The sequence below is a fragment of the Gossypium arboreum genome, chromosome 3 (assembly GCF_025698485.1).
Source record: "Gossypium arboreum isolate Shixiya-1 chromosome 3, ASM2569848v2, whole genome shotgun sequence".
Taxonomy (NCBI): Eukaryota; Viridiplantae; Streptophyta; class Magnoliopsida; order Malvales; family Malvaceae; genus Gossypium; species Gossypium arboreum.
Genome location: NC_069072.1, coordinates 20,009,979 through 20,026,814, shown reverse-complemented (window position 1 = coordinate 20,026,814; position 16,836 = coordinate 20,009,979). Strand labels below are relative to the sequence as shown.

General features: G+C 31.7%; 1 protein-coding gene across 1 annotated transcript; it reads right to left on the bottom strand.

The window, feature by feature from the left end:
- Window positions 1–11,797: 11,797 nt before the first annotated feature.
- Window positions 11,798–13,271, bottom strand: LOC108464833 (uncharacterized). The gene has a single exon (XM_017765105.2). It carries the CDS (start codon window positions 12,886–12,888, stop codon window positions 12,112–12,114), a length of 777 nt encoding a protein of 258 aa, XP_017620594.1. The 5' UTR covers window positions 12,889–13,271; the 3' UTR covers window positions 11,798–12,111.
- Between the last annotated feature and the right edge of the window lie 3,565 nt (window positions 13,272–16,836).

Genomic DNA, 16,836 nt, shown 5'->3' with positions numbered 1-16,836 from the left:
TGTAATCTTGCCTATGTCCTAGGTTGTCTTCTTGTTGATACCAAAGACCAACAAAGAAAGGAATGAGGGTGAGGGTTGGAATTGGTTCACTCATGTGTTTTAAGTCATCAATCCCATCTCACTGGAGGTCATCTAAACCATACTAAATTCCAGTTCGATAGATTTTTTTTGAAATTCCAACTCACCAAGATATGATGAAATCCAACCTTAGTGAAGAGGTTAAAGGAAGCCAAAGCAAATTGAAAGAAATATTAAAAATAAACCATTTTACGTTAAGGTTGGAAGGAAAACAACGTTTCTTTTATACTTCCTACAAAAAGTTACCTTTGTCTTTCTCTTTTCCTCTTTAGTTTCTCTCTCTCCACCTTCGCTTTATTATGGTATTTTTCTTTCCTTTCTAGTTTTTTTTTACTTGATTTTTTTTCTTATTATGCAAAAAATATTTTCATAAATACTAGAGATAAATGAGTTTTCTTCAATGCTTTTCCTTCCAATTTCACATGGTAGGTTTTCAACTTAATAAATAGGTGTTTAATTTAGGGATATATAAAAATATGTTAAAAAAGAAGATAATTAGTATGGTAGATAGTGACTTGAATATACACTCCTATATGCACTTGGGAATAGATTGAAGTATTGAAAAAGTGCCCAAAAAACAGAAGGACTGATCCTTTGCTTGGGGGGATCGATCCCTTGTGAACAAAATACACAAAAAACGAGACATTTCTAGACAGGTGGGATTGATCCCTATTGAAATGGGGAATCGATCCCTTGTAGAAAAATATACATTAAACAATCTTAAAAGTCTATACAAAAAATTCTAAAACCTCGATAACGTATGTTGACAAATGTATAAACATGTAGTAAGTATAAAGGACAGAAGAACATAATACAAACATGTTTGAATCTCAAAATCACTAGGTGACTTTTTTGTTCAAGCAAAAAGCAATTGTGAATACCATACTAAGTGTCCTAAAATATGAAAATATGACATTCATACTTAGCAATTGAGATATAAGGTATATGTTACATATATCAAACATGTTTTCATACAAATGTGTTTATATCCCATATGAACCTAGATTTACCTATTACACTAAAAATAACATTATCTATGTGGATCAAACAAAGTTTAACTTTGAATATTTAGAACTCCTTTTTACTTTGAAAATTGGCAACTAAGTGAAAAACTCAATTTTAACTAGCTTGAACCCTTCCTACAACCTTCAAATAATGAATTAAATTTGTTTACGTAATTAAATGACCTAATTAATAAGCAAAACTAAAAGTCAATTATTGAAAACTTATATTTCCTTGAATTTGGACTCAAAATAGACAATTATGGTAAAAATATAATTTTAAAGCTTTTAAAATCATTTAGAGAAGTTTTATAACAAATTTTAAGTATGTCTAAATGGTTCCAATGTCCATAATTCATTAAAATAAAATTTTGATCATTTAAATTGTACAAGTCCTACAAACTTGCATTTAAAACATCAAATTTCAAATTATTGCAAGTTTATCAAATATTTTTGTCTAAGCAAAGTTAAAAACTAAATTCTCAAAATGTTCAAATTATTTTTCAAGAGTCACTTACTTAAATGAATTTTAAAATAATTCTTACAGAAATGATTTTGAAGAACAAATTTAAATCATAAAATATCATTGAACTTTGTTTTCTCCTCCTACTATGTACAAACATGTGATATGTCCTAAATGTATTGTTCTGGCATGCATGCATACTAAGTACAACTTTAAACATGTGTTGATCAAAGATAACTAATTAAACCAAAATAATGCTAAAAGTAAAACCAAAATAAACTTTTTAATCATTCTATATCAATATTTCATATCAAAAGTCATGTATCATGTTATATGTTTTATAATCCCTATTAACTAGATACAGACTCAATATGGATGCACAAATTATCCAACCATCGCATCAAAATATCCAACACCCAGTGCCTCATCGGTACGTTTGAAGTATAAATTGCACTCCACACTTCATTGGTTTAAATCGAAGTATTTTGTGATATGCACCTCATTGGAACGTCCAAATATAATATGCGCTTCACACCTAATCGATGTAAACTGAAGTATAATCCCTTACACTAATCTTATGGCATGCCAACTATACTCGACTCTGCCCGAGACAGTTAATAGGGTAACTAATGTTTCAACCACATATATAAATGTTCATGATCTTATATCGTAATTTCATGTAATACCAACTATATCATGCTCAATTCAAGTAAATCCATAATATTTCATATCATCAAATACAATCCGAATCATGAGACAATGAGAGTTCTTACCTTAAATAATCTAGTTTGTAACACGACACATATACATATGTATTGAATTTAAATAATGAAAGTACAAACCATATTCGTTACTCGTTTACGACTCACACCTTTCCTTTCTCTCGGGATGGCTTGACATCATCTTTAACTACGTTTGAGAATTCAATTAGAAAATGGTATTAGCTCTCACCCAAATCACATTAAAACATATAATCAAACATATTTTGCATTTTATTCAATTTAGTTTATATATCCGAAATTCTCATATTTTTAATATTTAACATCGGATCAAAATCTGATTTCATATGCTTTAGGGACCTTATACTTTTAATCTATAGCATAGTTTCTTAACAACTTTCAATTTATTCAATTTGGCCCCTAATGTCAAAATAAACTAAAATAAACTAAACTTTTAATCCTAAGTTAATTTCACCATTTTCAATTATAATCTTAATAAGTTTTAAGTTAACAAATTAGATTTCTACGACTATCAAGCTAAATTTCATCAACCTCCAACAATTGTAACTTGATGTGCTCTTAGAAATTACAAAATCTAAGGCATGGGTGTGATGAAATAAGCTTGGATGATTAAAATTTGATTAAAAAAAACAAGAAAATTACTCACTAACTTGATAAATTTTGAGGACCGAATGCTAAAGGACGAAACAAGGTCTTTCTCCTTTTCTTTCTCAATTTGGACGGCGCAATAAGGGAGATGATGATCACTCATCTCTTTCTCCCTAATAATATGATATTTATACTAGGATTAAGACCGTAATTAACTTAAATAATCTACATTTTAACCTTTAATTAATAATTACTTAACTAATTGACTTAATTTATTATAAGCAAGTGGATATCTACCAACATCCACTAATTAATTTCACAATAATGGTTTAATAACCATTTAGATCCTTTGGTTAATTTTCAATTGGGTCTCAAGCATTTTCCAATTTAAAACTCAATTCTGATTGGAATTTTACAATTTAGTCCTTGAGCTTAATTAGCGATTTTCTCGATTTAATTTCCTAACCATTCTTTAATATATTTTTATATTAACTCAGTAAATCTTCCAATTATAAACATACGGGCTCGGTTGATGAAAATGGAGTTTCAAAACTATATTTTTTTGACACCAACGAAAGTCGAATCGTTATATTGGTTATCTCTAATGGACCTTTTGAGATAATCTTCCAAGCACCATAATCAAATGTTAGACAAAAAAATTCATTCTGCTTTTTCGATTGGAGTGGTTTTCTTCATTTAGGAGCGAAGGTGTAATATCCTAAATTAGGGCTTAATCGGAATAGTGGTTTCGTGACCACAAATCCGAGATAGAAATAATTATTTTACAATGATTTTGATGTTTATGATATGATTGCATGATTGTGTGAAAATTTCGTGATGAAATTCTATGCCTAAAGTGCTTAAATTGAAAGTAGGGACTAAATCGAATAAGTTGCAAAACTTGCATTCTAGAAGTTTTAGTATGAAATTGTTTTGGAATATTAATGAGGAGGTCTTAAATAGCAATTTTACCAATTTTAAGTTCATGGACAAAATTAGGACATGGAAGGAATTTTGGAAAGTTTAGTAGTAAGGGTATTTTGGTCATTTAGTTATTAAAATGAATTAAAAACAAAATTAAAAGCCAATTTTGTCCATCTTCTTCATTAGGCCGAAATTTCAAGGGTTCTCCATAGCTAGGGTTTGTTTCAAGCTTCCAAGCTCCATAGTAAGTGATTCCAAGCCCGCTTTTAATGATTTTTACGTTTTGAGATCCCTAGAACTCGATAAAGCTTATGTTAGCAATAATTTAACCTAGGGTTTATATTTGGAAAAATACCCATATGTGAAATTTGTGTATTTTGATGTTTTATGATAGAATATGAAGTTTTAAATTATGTTAGACAACTTGTACTACTCGATTTTAAGCAAAAACGAGTAAAAGGGCTTAATCGGTAAAAATACCTAATAGTCACAAGTACATGTTAGAGTGAGAATTTGATGTTGCCATAGAAGAGAAAAGTGATCAGCATGTTGTAAAACATAAGAATAAGGAATAAAGTTTAATCCAGAGCCTAGGGGCAAAATGTAAATATGCAAAAGTTTAGGGGTAAAATTGTAATTTTGCCAAAATTTGAGTTAAGGATTAATTTGATAATGTGAGTATTAAATAAGCTAAATGTGTTATTTTAGATCAAGAAAGACGTGGAATCGACCTCAATCGAGGAAAAGAAAAGATTGTGGACTAAATTGCAAAATCTTTGTATTTTGGTACCAAGGTAAGTTCATGTGTAAATAATGTAGCATAATTGTTATTTTAAGTTATTGATATTAATTATGTGTTATGCTGAATTTTATTATGAAATGTATGCTTTGTGGTTAATTTCAAATAATATGTAAATTATGTGAACTACTTGTTAAATATAATTGTTACCGAGTATTGATTTTGGCATTCTACGGAAGACGAAAAGGATAAGTGTTCGAGGAAAAAGCCCGTTTGAACCTTAGGAATAGATTAGGATACAACTGACATGTCACTAGGATGGTTGAGCATCCGAACTCGTTGAGTTGAGTCCGAGTTCACTTATGGATGCGAATGTCCGAACTCGTTGAGTTGAGTCCGAGTTCGTGAGATGTAACTAGGCATCCGAACTCGTTGAGTTGAGTCCGAGTTCACTTATGGATGCGAACGCCCGAGCTCGTTGAGTTGAGTCCGAGTTCGCTTATGGGCGGGTTACATGATTGCTTGATTGCATATATGGCACTTATGTGCAAGTTATCCATGTATCCGAATTATATTCGATGTGTTCAACGGGTAAAGTTCTACTCAAATGGAGGAATATTCGAGATGTAAAGAGACGTATTGGTAAGTGATGTGAAATGGATATTTTGGACAGGTATGTATTTAACCCCGGGTTGACTATTGATACAACCACGATAAGGTAATAAGATGATGAAAAATGATTAAAAATGTGATATGTGTTTTAGTGATGTATGCTAATGTTGACTGGTATAACTGTTTGTTATGTTACTTATTATTTGCATATGAACTTACTAAGCATTTATGCTTACTCCTCCTTCTTACTCATTGTAGTTTTGGACAAGCCATTTCAGAGTCGGGATAGGTCGAAGGCTCGACCATACTATCCGAAGATTTTGGTAAATGGCTTGTAAATTTAAGTATGGCATGTATAGCAATATACCCATTTTGTGTAAATGATCTTATGGTATGGTTGTGAAATGGTTGAGGAAATGCTTGATAATGATAAATTATGAAAATGGTTAGTTTAGATTATGTTTGATGTTAAGGAAAACTATTAAGATACTTAGTGCATAAAAACTCATAAAAAGGATGAAATTTACCATAAACAGAATACCGCAGCAATACTAACGTGAGTTTGAAAATTTACTAAAAATCATAGAAATTGAATTTGGTGGTGAAATACATATCAAATTGAAGCTTATTATGTCTAGTTTCACATTAAACAAATGAAACAAGTAAAGGAAGTATATGTTAGAAGATATTTTAATTTTAGTGAAACAGAGTCATAGCAGTTTCTGAATCCCCTATTCCTACTTTAGAAATTCACCATAAATTGTAAAGATATAATTAGGTGGTGTATTTTATATCCTCAGAATCCTTATTGAGTCTAGTTTTAGTATAAAGAAACCTCATAGTCATATGAATTTTGTACAGATAGAAATGTGGTTCGTAGTAAACAGAGGTCAGACCAGTCGAGTCTTGAAACAGGGGTAACTTTAACTAATAAACTGTACTAATTGGCCCAACCAAAAATTCTAGAAAAAAATTAGTAGATATTTTTATGAGTCTAGATTCAGAGAAAATTTACGGATCTTAATTTCGAGTTTTTTAACTCGAGATATGATTTTTCTTGTGACTGTGACGCAAGTAGCTTAAAAGCTGTGAATGTAGAAACAAATAATTCAAAGTTCTAAAAATGTTAAACTAAGCTTAGTAACACCTCATACTCGACTCCGGCGACGGTCTCGGGTGTGGGGGCGTTACAGAAGGATACATGATAGAATGGCTTTCTTGCATGATTGTTGACATTGACTCAAATGTTATTTGGTGTTTTTGGATTGCTCTTAGTGGTTAAATCTTTGATAGAGATCAAGCTCTGATAACAAAAGTTAGCCCAAAAATTTCGTGAAGGGTGATTTGGGATTTAACTTTTCTAAAGAAATAAAGTGAAGAGAGAAAAGTTTGGATAATTGATATATAGTGGTTCGACGCCAATTGGCTACTCCACTACCTTGACATACCTCAACCAAGGCTTTTTCCAATTCACTATATAAAATTGATGCATTTTAAGACTAAAGTATAACATTACAATCCCTATTTTTTCTCAAAGGCTAATATAGATCCTCCCCTTTAGTTTTTATTTCTAAACTAAAACCCTTTACTTTTTGTGGCTTAACTAGAAATGTAATATCCCGAATTAGGGCCTAATTGAAATAATGGTTTCGGGACCACAAATCCGAGATAGAAATAATTATTTTATTATCATTTTAAGGTCTATGGCATTATTTCATGATTGTATGAAAATTTCGTTTAGAAATTTTATCGATAGAGGGTCCAGTTTGATATTTAGGACTAAATTGCAAAAGTTGTAAATGTGTGTTCTAGTTCACAAAGGTACTAAGTACTTGTGAGTAATGGGTTTTTAAAGTGGAGGTCCTTGGTTAGTAATTATACCATTATACTAGTTTGGACAAAAATACCTAAAGGAAGATAAAACACCATAGTTTTTAATTAAGGGCATTTTGGTCATTTAGTTATTAAAATGAATTAAAAACAAAATTAAAAGCCAATTTTTGTCCATCTTCAACCCCTTGGCCGAATTTCACATGAGGAAGACATAGCTAGGGTTTTTAAAGCTTCCAAGCTCTATTGTAAGTCCATTTTAGCCCCGTTTTTAATGTTTTTTTACGTTTTTGGAGTCCTGGTAACTTGATTAAGCTTATTCTAGCAATAATTTAATCTAGGGTTTATATTTGGAAAAATACCCATGGGTAAAATGTGTTTATTTTGATGTTTTATGGTAGAATATGAAGCTTGAAATTGTGTTAAACAACTTTTGCTAACCGATTTTACGTGAAAGCGAGTAAAACGACATAATCGGTAAAAATACCTAATGTTCATAAGTACATGTTAGAGTGAGAATTTGATGTTTCCACAGAAGGGAAAAATAATCAGCATGTCATAAAATATAAGAAAATAGGATGAAGTTTAATTTCCGAGCCTTGGGGAAAAAGTGTAAATATGTAAAAGTTTAAGGGCAAAAATGTAATTTTGCCAAAGTTTGAGTCAAGGACTGCTTTAATAAATGTGAGTATTAAATAAGCTAAATTTATTATTTTAGCTCAAGAGAAACAAGATTCGAGTCGTGATTGAGGGAAAAATAAAGTTTACGAGGAATAGGCTCGATTTCTAACATTTTGTACCGAGGTAAGTTCATGTGTAAATGTAGTAACATAATTTTCATTTTAACTAATGTAATGTTATTTATATGATATGATGATTATTATCATGAAATATTATATTTTGTGGATTATTATTTAGTAATATGCAAATTATATGAGCTACTTGATAAATATGAAATGCTATCAAGTATCGGTTCCGACATTTCGTGGAAGACAGCAAAGATGTGTGATTGAGGAAAATCCCATTTGAAACTTGGGAATAGATTAGGATACAAGTGATATGTCATTAGGATATTTGAGTTCCAAACTCGTTGAGTTGAGTCCGAGTTCGTGAGATGTAACTAGGCATCCGAACTCGTCGAGTTGAGTCCGAGTTCACTTATGGATGCGAACGCCCAAGCTCGTTGAGTTGAGTCCAAGTTCGTTTATGGGTGGGTTATATGGTAACTTGGCTACATAATTTTTGCAGGCTATTGAGTTTGTCTAGCTGCGGGTATGACACTTATGTGCATGCAATCCGTGTATCCAAATTATATTCTGATGTGTTCAACGGGTGAATCTTAAGTGAATAAGGAGAATACTTAAGACGAAGGTGACATGTTGGTAAGTGTGGTGAATGAGAAAATTTGGACAGGTATGCGCTTAAACCCTCAGGTTGAGAACTTGGTATGATGAAATCGTGGTAAGATAGTAAATGCAAATGTAACATGAATGTCTTGGTGATATTTATACAAATGATGTTTTATGTTAGATTGCATGATTATGTTACTTTCTATTTACATGTGAACTTACTAAGCATTTATGCTTACTCCCTCCTTTCCATTCTTTGTAGTTTTGTCAAGCCAGCTCGGAAATTGGGAACGGTCGGAGGCTCTCTTACACTATCCGTGGACCATTTTGGTATAGTGGCTTGTATATTTTGAGTATGGCATGTATAGCATTATAATCATTTTGTGTATATGATCTTATGATATGACTATTGGGTGGTAAGAAAATGTTTAGTAATGATTAGCCATTCTAATGGCTAATCAAGATCATATTTGGTGTTATGTATACTTAATGTGCTATCTAATCCATGGAAATTCATAAAAAGGTGAAATTTGCTATAAAACAGTATCATACAACAACAATGATGTGAGTTTGAAAAATCACTAAAAATAGTATAGACATAATTATATGATGAATAAAATATGAAATTGAAGCTTATTGAGTCTATTTTCATATGAAAGAAACAAAACAGGTAAATGAGTTGTATTTTGTGAGAAATTTAAGTTTTGATGGAATAGGGTCAGAGCGATATGAATCCCCTTTTCTAACTTTAGAAATTCACTAAAAATTTTACAAAAATAATTAGGAGTCATACTTTATATGTACAGATTCCTTATTGAGTCTACTTTTAAGAGAAACAAACGGCATGAATTCTGTATAGAGATAAAAGTGATTCGTAGTGAATAGAGGTCAGAGCAGTTTAACACTGAAACAGGGGAAACTTTAACTAATAAACTGTACTAATTGGCTAGACCAAAAATTCTGGAAAAAAATTAGTAAATAGATATATGAGTCTAGTTTCAGATAAAATTTACGGATTTTAATTTCTAGTTTTGTAACTCGAGATATGATTTTGTTTAGTAACTGTGACGCAGTTGGGCAATTTATTACGAAAGGTGAAATAAATTGTTTGAAATTGTTTAAGTGATAATTTAAGTCTGTTAACGCCTCGTGCTCGACTCCGGCGACGGGCTCGGGTAAGAGGGTGTTACAAGAAACTCTTTACAATCCCCTTAAGGTTTTTTTACCAAAAATCTTTAAGTATACTCTTTAATTACAAAAAAAAAATTGTAAACAATGAAGATCTCTCAAAGGTGTGTATTTATAGGTGTTAGATCACTCAATGAATGTAAATAAGAATGATAAAAGATATTATAATAAGCACCTAAGAAACTATGAGAAAATGAAGATTTGAATGAATTTTCTTGATTTCAATACTTGGATGTGTCTCTCTTGTGTCTTGAAGTGTTCTTGAGATATATTTATACCAAGAAAATCATTTAGAGATGAAAAATAGCTATTGGAAACATTTAATTTGTGACATTTTTCAACCCTGCACGTTTGGGGATCGATCCCTTAATTCATATACAATAAACCATAAGATCGGAGGGATCAAACCTTTCACACCAAAATGCCTAAAATGAGTCAAAATTAGTTTAAAACATATTCAGAGGCATTTGGTTTACTCAAGAACATATGAATAAAAATTTAAATAAGTGTTCTTAAATTTATTTTGGACTTGAAAATATTTTCTAAGATATTTCTGTTGTTTTCACCAAATGACTTAGGAGGTATAACATATAAAATTTAAAAAAGTCATTTTAGCCTTCCATTTAATTTTTTGTCCTTTTTAGTCCTTAAACTTGCGTTTTTATCAAATCACCCAAAAATGGATAAAAAAAATAACATTTTTTTAACTTTGCTAACGTGGCATATACTTTCCATCCATTTTGGGGTGAATTGACAAAAAAAATGTAAGTTCAAGGGCTAAAAGAGACGAAAAATTAAATGAATGGCTAAAATGATTTTTTTTTGTAAAGTTAGAGGGCCAAAAAAAAATTATTATGTTTAAAATTTATCTTAAATGTTGTTATATCAAAAGCTTTAGACATCAAAGCTAACAATTAAAAAAACTTTTATTTAATATTGACTAGTAATCTATACTATTGTTTAAACATCTGAATGAGTTGGTATCATGAATCAACTAACATCAACTCAGTTAGGCTAACAAATATGATGTGTTTCTTTTTTTTTCTTTTTATATTTTTATATAAGGGTAATTGTTTGATACAGTAAATGATGAACAAGTGGGTTTAAAAACTATATATAAATATATAACTATTGATGTTTGTCACGGCCACCAAATAAAAATTTCCTACGCTCTAACTAAACTAAACAGTAGTATAGAGAAGCAGGGTCAATCTTATAGGGACTGAGATTCCTAATATCATTTTTTTGCGTGACAACTTCCAAATTCTTGGCAGTTATCGTGCCCATGACTTGTAACATGCTGAGTTGAAAATAAAATGAAGGGGTTTTAGCTGATTAAGTTTAAAAATATAAATTGAACAAAATAATAATTAAATTATAAAACCAAAATCAAATAACTGAAATTAAATTAGATAATCAAATACGCGAATTCTTAGCCTTAGACTCGGAATATTTCGGACTCGAGTGATCCTTAAAAGTGAACTTTTCCTTCCAAGTGATAAGTTGGTTATATCGATCAAAGATGTCTTAACCGCCAACTTTTCCTTGTGTAGTTGATTTCGGTACACCCTGCAAATCAACCTTACTGACTATCTAACCACACAACACGCGTCCGTAATTTAAGATCTCGGCAGCCTTACGATCTAGAAGAGCCCAACTCAAATTAATTGCCTCAACCGTGTGGGTCGTTTAAAGCCAATCACTATCTCCCTTGATGGAATCCAACTAGCCTTTTCCCACCTGGGCACTCCAATTTGTTTGGGAGAACCCAAACACAAAAGGCACTCCAATTTATATTATATGGGTAATTTTTGTCAAAGTCAAAAGTATGATTTTTTTATCAACCCAAAAATAATTCTGCAATTTTTAATTTAGCCCCCAACTTACTTTTTGTTTCAATTTAGCCGGATTTTGCTTGTTTTTTAACTTTGGCACTCCAATTGTTCCCTTAATAAAATTTAAGCAAGAAATCACAAGTTTAGTAATATTCTATTAAAAAATGAATAAAAATTAAGTACATATAAAAATAGCTTGCTATCAACCATCAAACAAATATTTAAATATTTTTAGCTTATTTGAAAAATGAAATGCATGGATAGAGAGAGGATTAGACTATATATATTTGAGAATTAAGTTGCATGGGTGTAGTATTGCTAAGCTCCATAAGTTGGAGTATGATTCGCATTTTAACCAAGCAATTACATAATTTAGTAATATAATCGCATTCCACCAAGACTCTCAAATTCAATCTAATTAAAATATAAGAAATAAAAAAGAGGATAAAATTATACAAAACAAATGAATTTTATAATGATGAAGAGTATACAATTTTCCTTATATATTGGTTTGCGTTGAGTTTACTTAAGAACAGATGGAAATGAGTTGGTGATATCATTGTCAAAGGACCCCACTCTTCTAATTAATCTAAACTCACAACTTGCTTTGCTTTAACAATGTCAATGCCGTTGTTCTTTGATTATCATACTCACCCTCAATGGCCCATTCCCCTTTTCATTTTACAACTCAATACTCCCAGAATTTGTTTTCCTTTTTCAGTAATTAACAAGGATTGAATGACAATGGATGATCAGAAATGAAATCAAGAACGTTGGGTTGCCTTCTTCTTACGAAATATGACCTCTGTGTCCAATCCGAAGCCGTCAACTTTTCGGACCCGAACCAGCTGCGATCTCTGGAACAAATGAATCAACGGTTTCACGCTGTACAAATCGTTGGCCGAGTATTTGTCAGCACGCGTTGACAGCGCCACGTGCAACACGCAGACACCATCCGGCTTCAGCGTCCGCTCGATTTCGCCAACGAACTTCCGCGGGTAGAGCGCGTGGTCGAACACGTTGGAGAACTCGAAATCGAACGTCTCGTTGTCGAATGGTTGGTTATGGAAGTCTCCTTTCAAGACGAGCGGCGGGGACGGCACGAGATCGATGCCGACAGAGTCGGAGACGCCGACGCGTTTGAGAGCCTCGACCTCTTGGCCTACCCGGGCGCCGATGCAGAGGGACTTGGAAGAGTTAGAGAGGAGGTTTTGGAGTTGTAGCTCCCGGAAGAAATTGGAGAAGACGTGGATTTTGCGGTCCCAGTCACGAGTCATCCATATTTTCCGTAGTTTTGGGTTGAGGGTTTTGTTGAGTTGGCGTTGGATGTAGGCGTCGTAGGAGGTGTAGCCAGGTCGGATTTTGAGGTCTACCTCGGAGGCAGAGGAAGTGTGGGTGGTAGCAGCGGTGGTTGTGAGGAATGATGTTAGGGAGTGGCGACGCTGATTAGAAAAGAAGAAGAAAAGGATGAGGAATGAAAGGGAGGCGAAGGTGAGAAAGTAGTATTTTAGCAATGGAGGTTTCGTTTTAACCGTCTTCATGCCTGCAAGAAACACCAACCCCAACAAAGGTGTACTTTGCTTTGGGCAATGCGCGTAGAGAGGGAGGGGGGGATGTTGGAGAAATTGGATTAAATGGAGGAGCAAAAGCGGAATAAAATAAATATTACTTTCCGGCGCAACAGTGACAAAATGACAAGCGGAATCATAGTAGTGATCTCAAAGTGGCTGTTTTTTCATTAACTCAAAGCCAATTATTAAATATTATTAAAATGATCTATTTATCCATCTATACTTCATATAAAATTTTAGCTTAATTGTTAAAAAATTATGTAATCGATTAAGAAAGTTGGTAGAGCTCATTTATAGTAATTAATTGAGAAATTTTAATATATTGCCACATGGAAATATGTTGATTGATTTTAATTATTTTATATGAAATTAATTGATGTTTAATTATTTTATGTGGATTTAATTGTTTTCTAAAATTTATATTAAAATCTTTTGTTTTTCCTCAAACCATCATTATTAACTTCCCTCCATCACATCTCATCTATCAAAATTATTACTCATCATTCCCTTTTAACTCACCAAACACTATACACATTATCACTCAAACCTCTCACTTCTCATTTAAATATAAATTCATTTACATACTCTTTGCTTAAGTGTAGTAATACAAATGCAATTAAAAATTATCTTAAAAACAATTTTTCCTATGAATCTATACTTAATACAATATGAATATTTGTATATTTAATTTGTCATATAATATAAATATTTTAAGAAAATATCTTTAAAAACTATTATTTAATTAAATTATATATAACTTTCACATAATTCATTTTCTATTATCATTCTTTCATAAAACTATTATTCATTTAAATATATGTATTTTCTACATAAATTTTCTTTCACCGGTATAATAGATGGGTGTCACATAAGTTAATATTTGTTTAATGACTTTTTTAGTGGGGTGAAAAGAATGATTTTATTACATTTATTATATATTTTATTTTTCATTATTTTTCATTATGGTCAAAATTATTAACTTGAAACGCCTATGGTTGTTTGCAAATTAATATGGTTTTCCATTACATGATTTATATATTATTCATTAGTTGAGGTTGAATGTAACCGTTCAAATTTGAAGGTTGGTTCAAAAAATAGAAAGGTTTAGATAAAATATAAAATTTAAAAAATGGGTTTAGTTAAAATTTAAGGTTCACTTTCTATATGAGTTGGCCTTCGGGTAAAATTTTTTGGCCTATACTCAACCAGGCTCGGTCTGAATATATTATTATAAAAAATATTGTATTAATTATATATGTTAAATAATAATAATATAATAATAATAATAATAATAATAATATATATTTATAAATCACTAACCCAATAATAATTAAATTCATTATACAAAACTTGAAAAAGATTTACTCAACTAAATAACTCAATCCAAAATATAAAATTTTAAAATTATATTTAATACAATAAAATATTGATTATATTTTTTATTTTTTAAATAATAAAATATTTGTTATATTTATGGTAGTGCTTTTTAATATAAATATTTTTAATGTGTTAGAAAATTTTTATTTTAGTCTTTTTAGTACATTTGGTGCATTATATTAAAAATATTTTAAATAAAAATTAATCTAAAAAATTAAATATGCACGAGTAGGGTCGAGTACAAATTTATCTTTCTTAAATTAGATCGAACTTAAATAAAAGAGTAAATTCATTTTCTAATCAAACCCAAACTTAAAAATTAATCTAAGAATATTGTATAAGCCCCACCCGACCATTAATGGTGTAACATATAAATAAAGAGACTCTGTTTATGGTACATTCTATATCTGAAATTTGGAAGAAGCAACAAAATTTATTATCTATTTTGAAGGTGGACTATTATTTGGTTTACTAAATAAAATAAAATTTTCATAAATAGCATCGGAATCATTTACAAATATTTTAAAACAATTTCCTTATGTCAACAACCAAAAAATTAAAAATAAAAATAAAAATAAATAAAAGAGAGTGGTGGCACTATTAGGGAGTTGGTCGGGTTGGACTTGGTCGCTGTACATTTTATACATAAAATATTTTGAGATCAACACGTGTAAAAATGTAATAATCTCGTGCAAATCATGAAACTCAATCCCTATATGTATTCCAGACACACTTCACATATATAAATATTCAACATTGAATCTCCAACACCCTTGTCATTCCCACCTAAAATTAAAAAACACTTGCATTTTAATATAAATACAATAAAATATAAAATTAATAACAAACATCGAGATATGGTGTGACAGTTACTCACCTCATTCCTTCATTATGTGATTGGAGATTTGATTTTTGCCCATGAGAATGAAGCAATAAAGCGTATTTCATTGCCACTTAGTCATTTACCTTTTCAGAGAGTACTCGAAAAAAAAAAAGAAGAAAAAGAATGTAACACCCTAACCCCGGCCTGGATGTCCATACCGAGTTTAGAGAGTTACAAACACCATACCAATCGTTAACAAGTTAATAGGATAGATAATCCTAATTATAGAACTTCAAATAGTCACCAGAAAGATTTTGGTGCTCAAACATTATAGATCCATAACATATTAACAACATAATCTCATATTAAGCATCATAAATTAATAAAGATGACCGAGCTGCCGCGATATCGATCCGGTTTAGTTCGGTGGGTCACCTGAAAGTCAAACATAACAAAATGAGTTTTGAACTCAATGTGTAACGAAGAATAAGTAATTCAACTTAATACGATCACAAAGTGATCTTATTCAGAAGGTTATACAGTTCTAATATCCACAACCTCGATATAGAGCAGATCAGATATACTCAGATAACATATATGAGCAGTAGCAGTTTATCATCATGCCTAAACCGATAGAAGAACAGATTCACAACAGTTTATCCTAGTTTCCAACCACTACACACCATCTCCGACCTACCCAACACACCATTAAGGATGTTCAGTGTCCATCCATCCCTTCACACCGTAATGTGTCAATTTGACACGTTACAGAATTACATCATAGATGCTAACACATTTTGCGTTAAACGCCAATTTCAGATTCAATCAAAAAATGGTTAAACCACTGTTCAGAACAGAATACTCCCTTCTTCGCACTTCTCCAATCCAACACATTTAGAACACATAATTTCACATTACATTCACAGATTTAACAACCAGATATCATTTGTACATTAACAATAGTTTCTCATTGAATCTCATTTCATATCAAACAAGTCACAGATAATCAATAGCAATCACAACAAAGATTACGATCGTAAAATGGGTTCCTAAACCACAATGAATGTCACACGGCCTGGACACACAGTCGTGTCCTTGCCCGTATGACTCACACGGCCTGTTACACGCCCGTGTTGTGTACCCGTGTTCTTCCAAACAATAACAGAGAGTTACACGGCTTGGACACACGGTCGTGTCCTTACCCATGTGACTCACATGTTCGAAGCACACGCCCGTATGCTAGCTCGTGTGGTCCTTAATCCATAAACATAGAGTTACACGGTCAAATAGTGTAGGGTTCACACGGGTACAAGCCCGTGTGGTCCTAATTTGACAAACAGTGAGTTACACGACTGATCGCACGGCCTGTCACATGCCCGTATGGCTCACACGGCCTGACCACACGCCTGTGTACTGGCCATGTGACGTTGATAGCCACCATTTTTGGCGATTTGAAACTTTCGAAAGTTGAGAATTTTGTTACGCACCTGATTTCACTTTGTCAGAAACTGTTTCGGAGATTTTTCAGACTCTAATTAATCATTTCACAACAAAATTTCACAATCATTTCCACATTCTCACCACATTAATCTAACATCAACTTGTCGAGAATTTCGACATTAACCTCTTCCAACTCATACACTCACCTCGTTCGAGACGTAAATATATCGTACTAACACAGAGGGTTAGCGTCTTTTGCAATATTATTGCCTAAACAA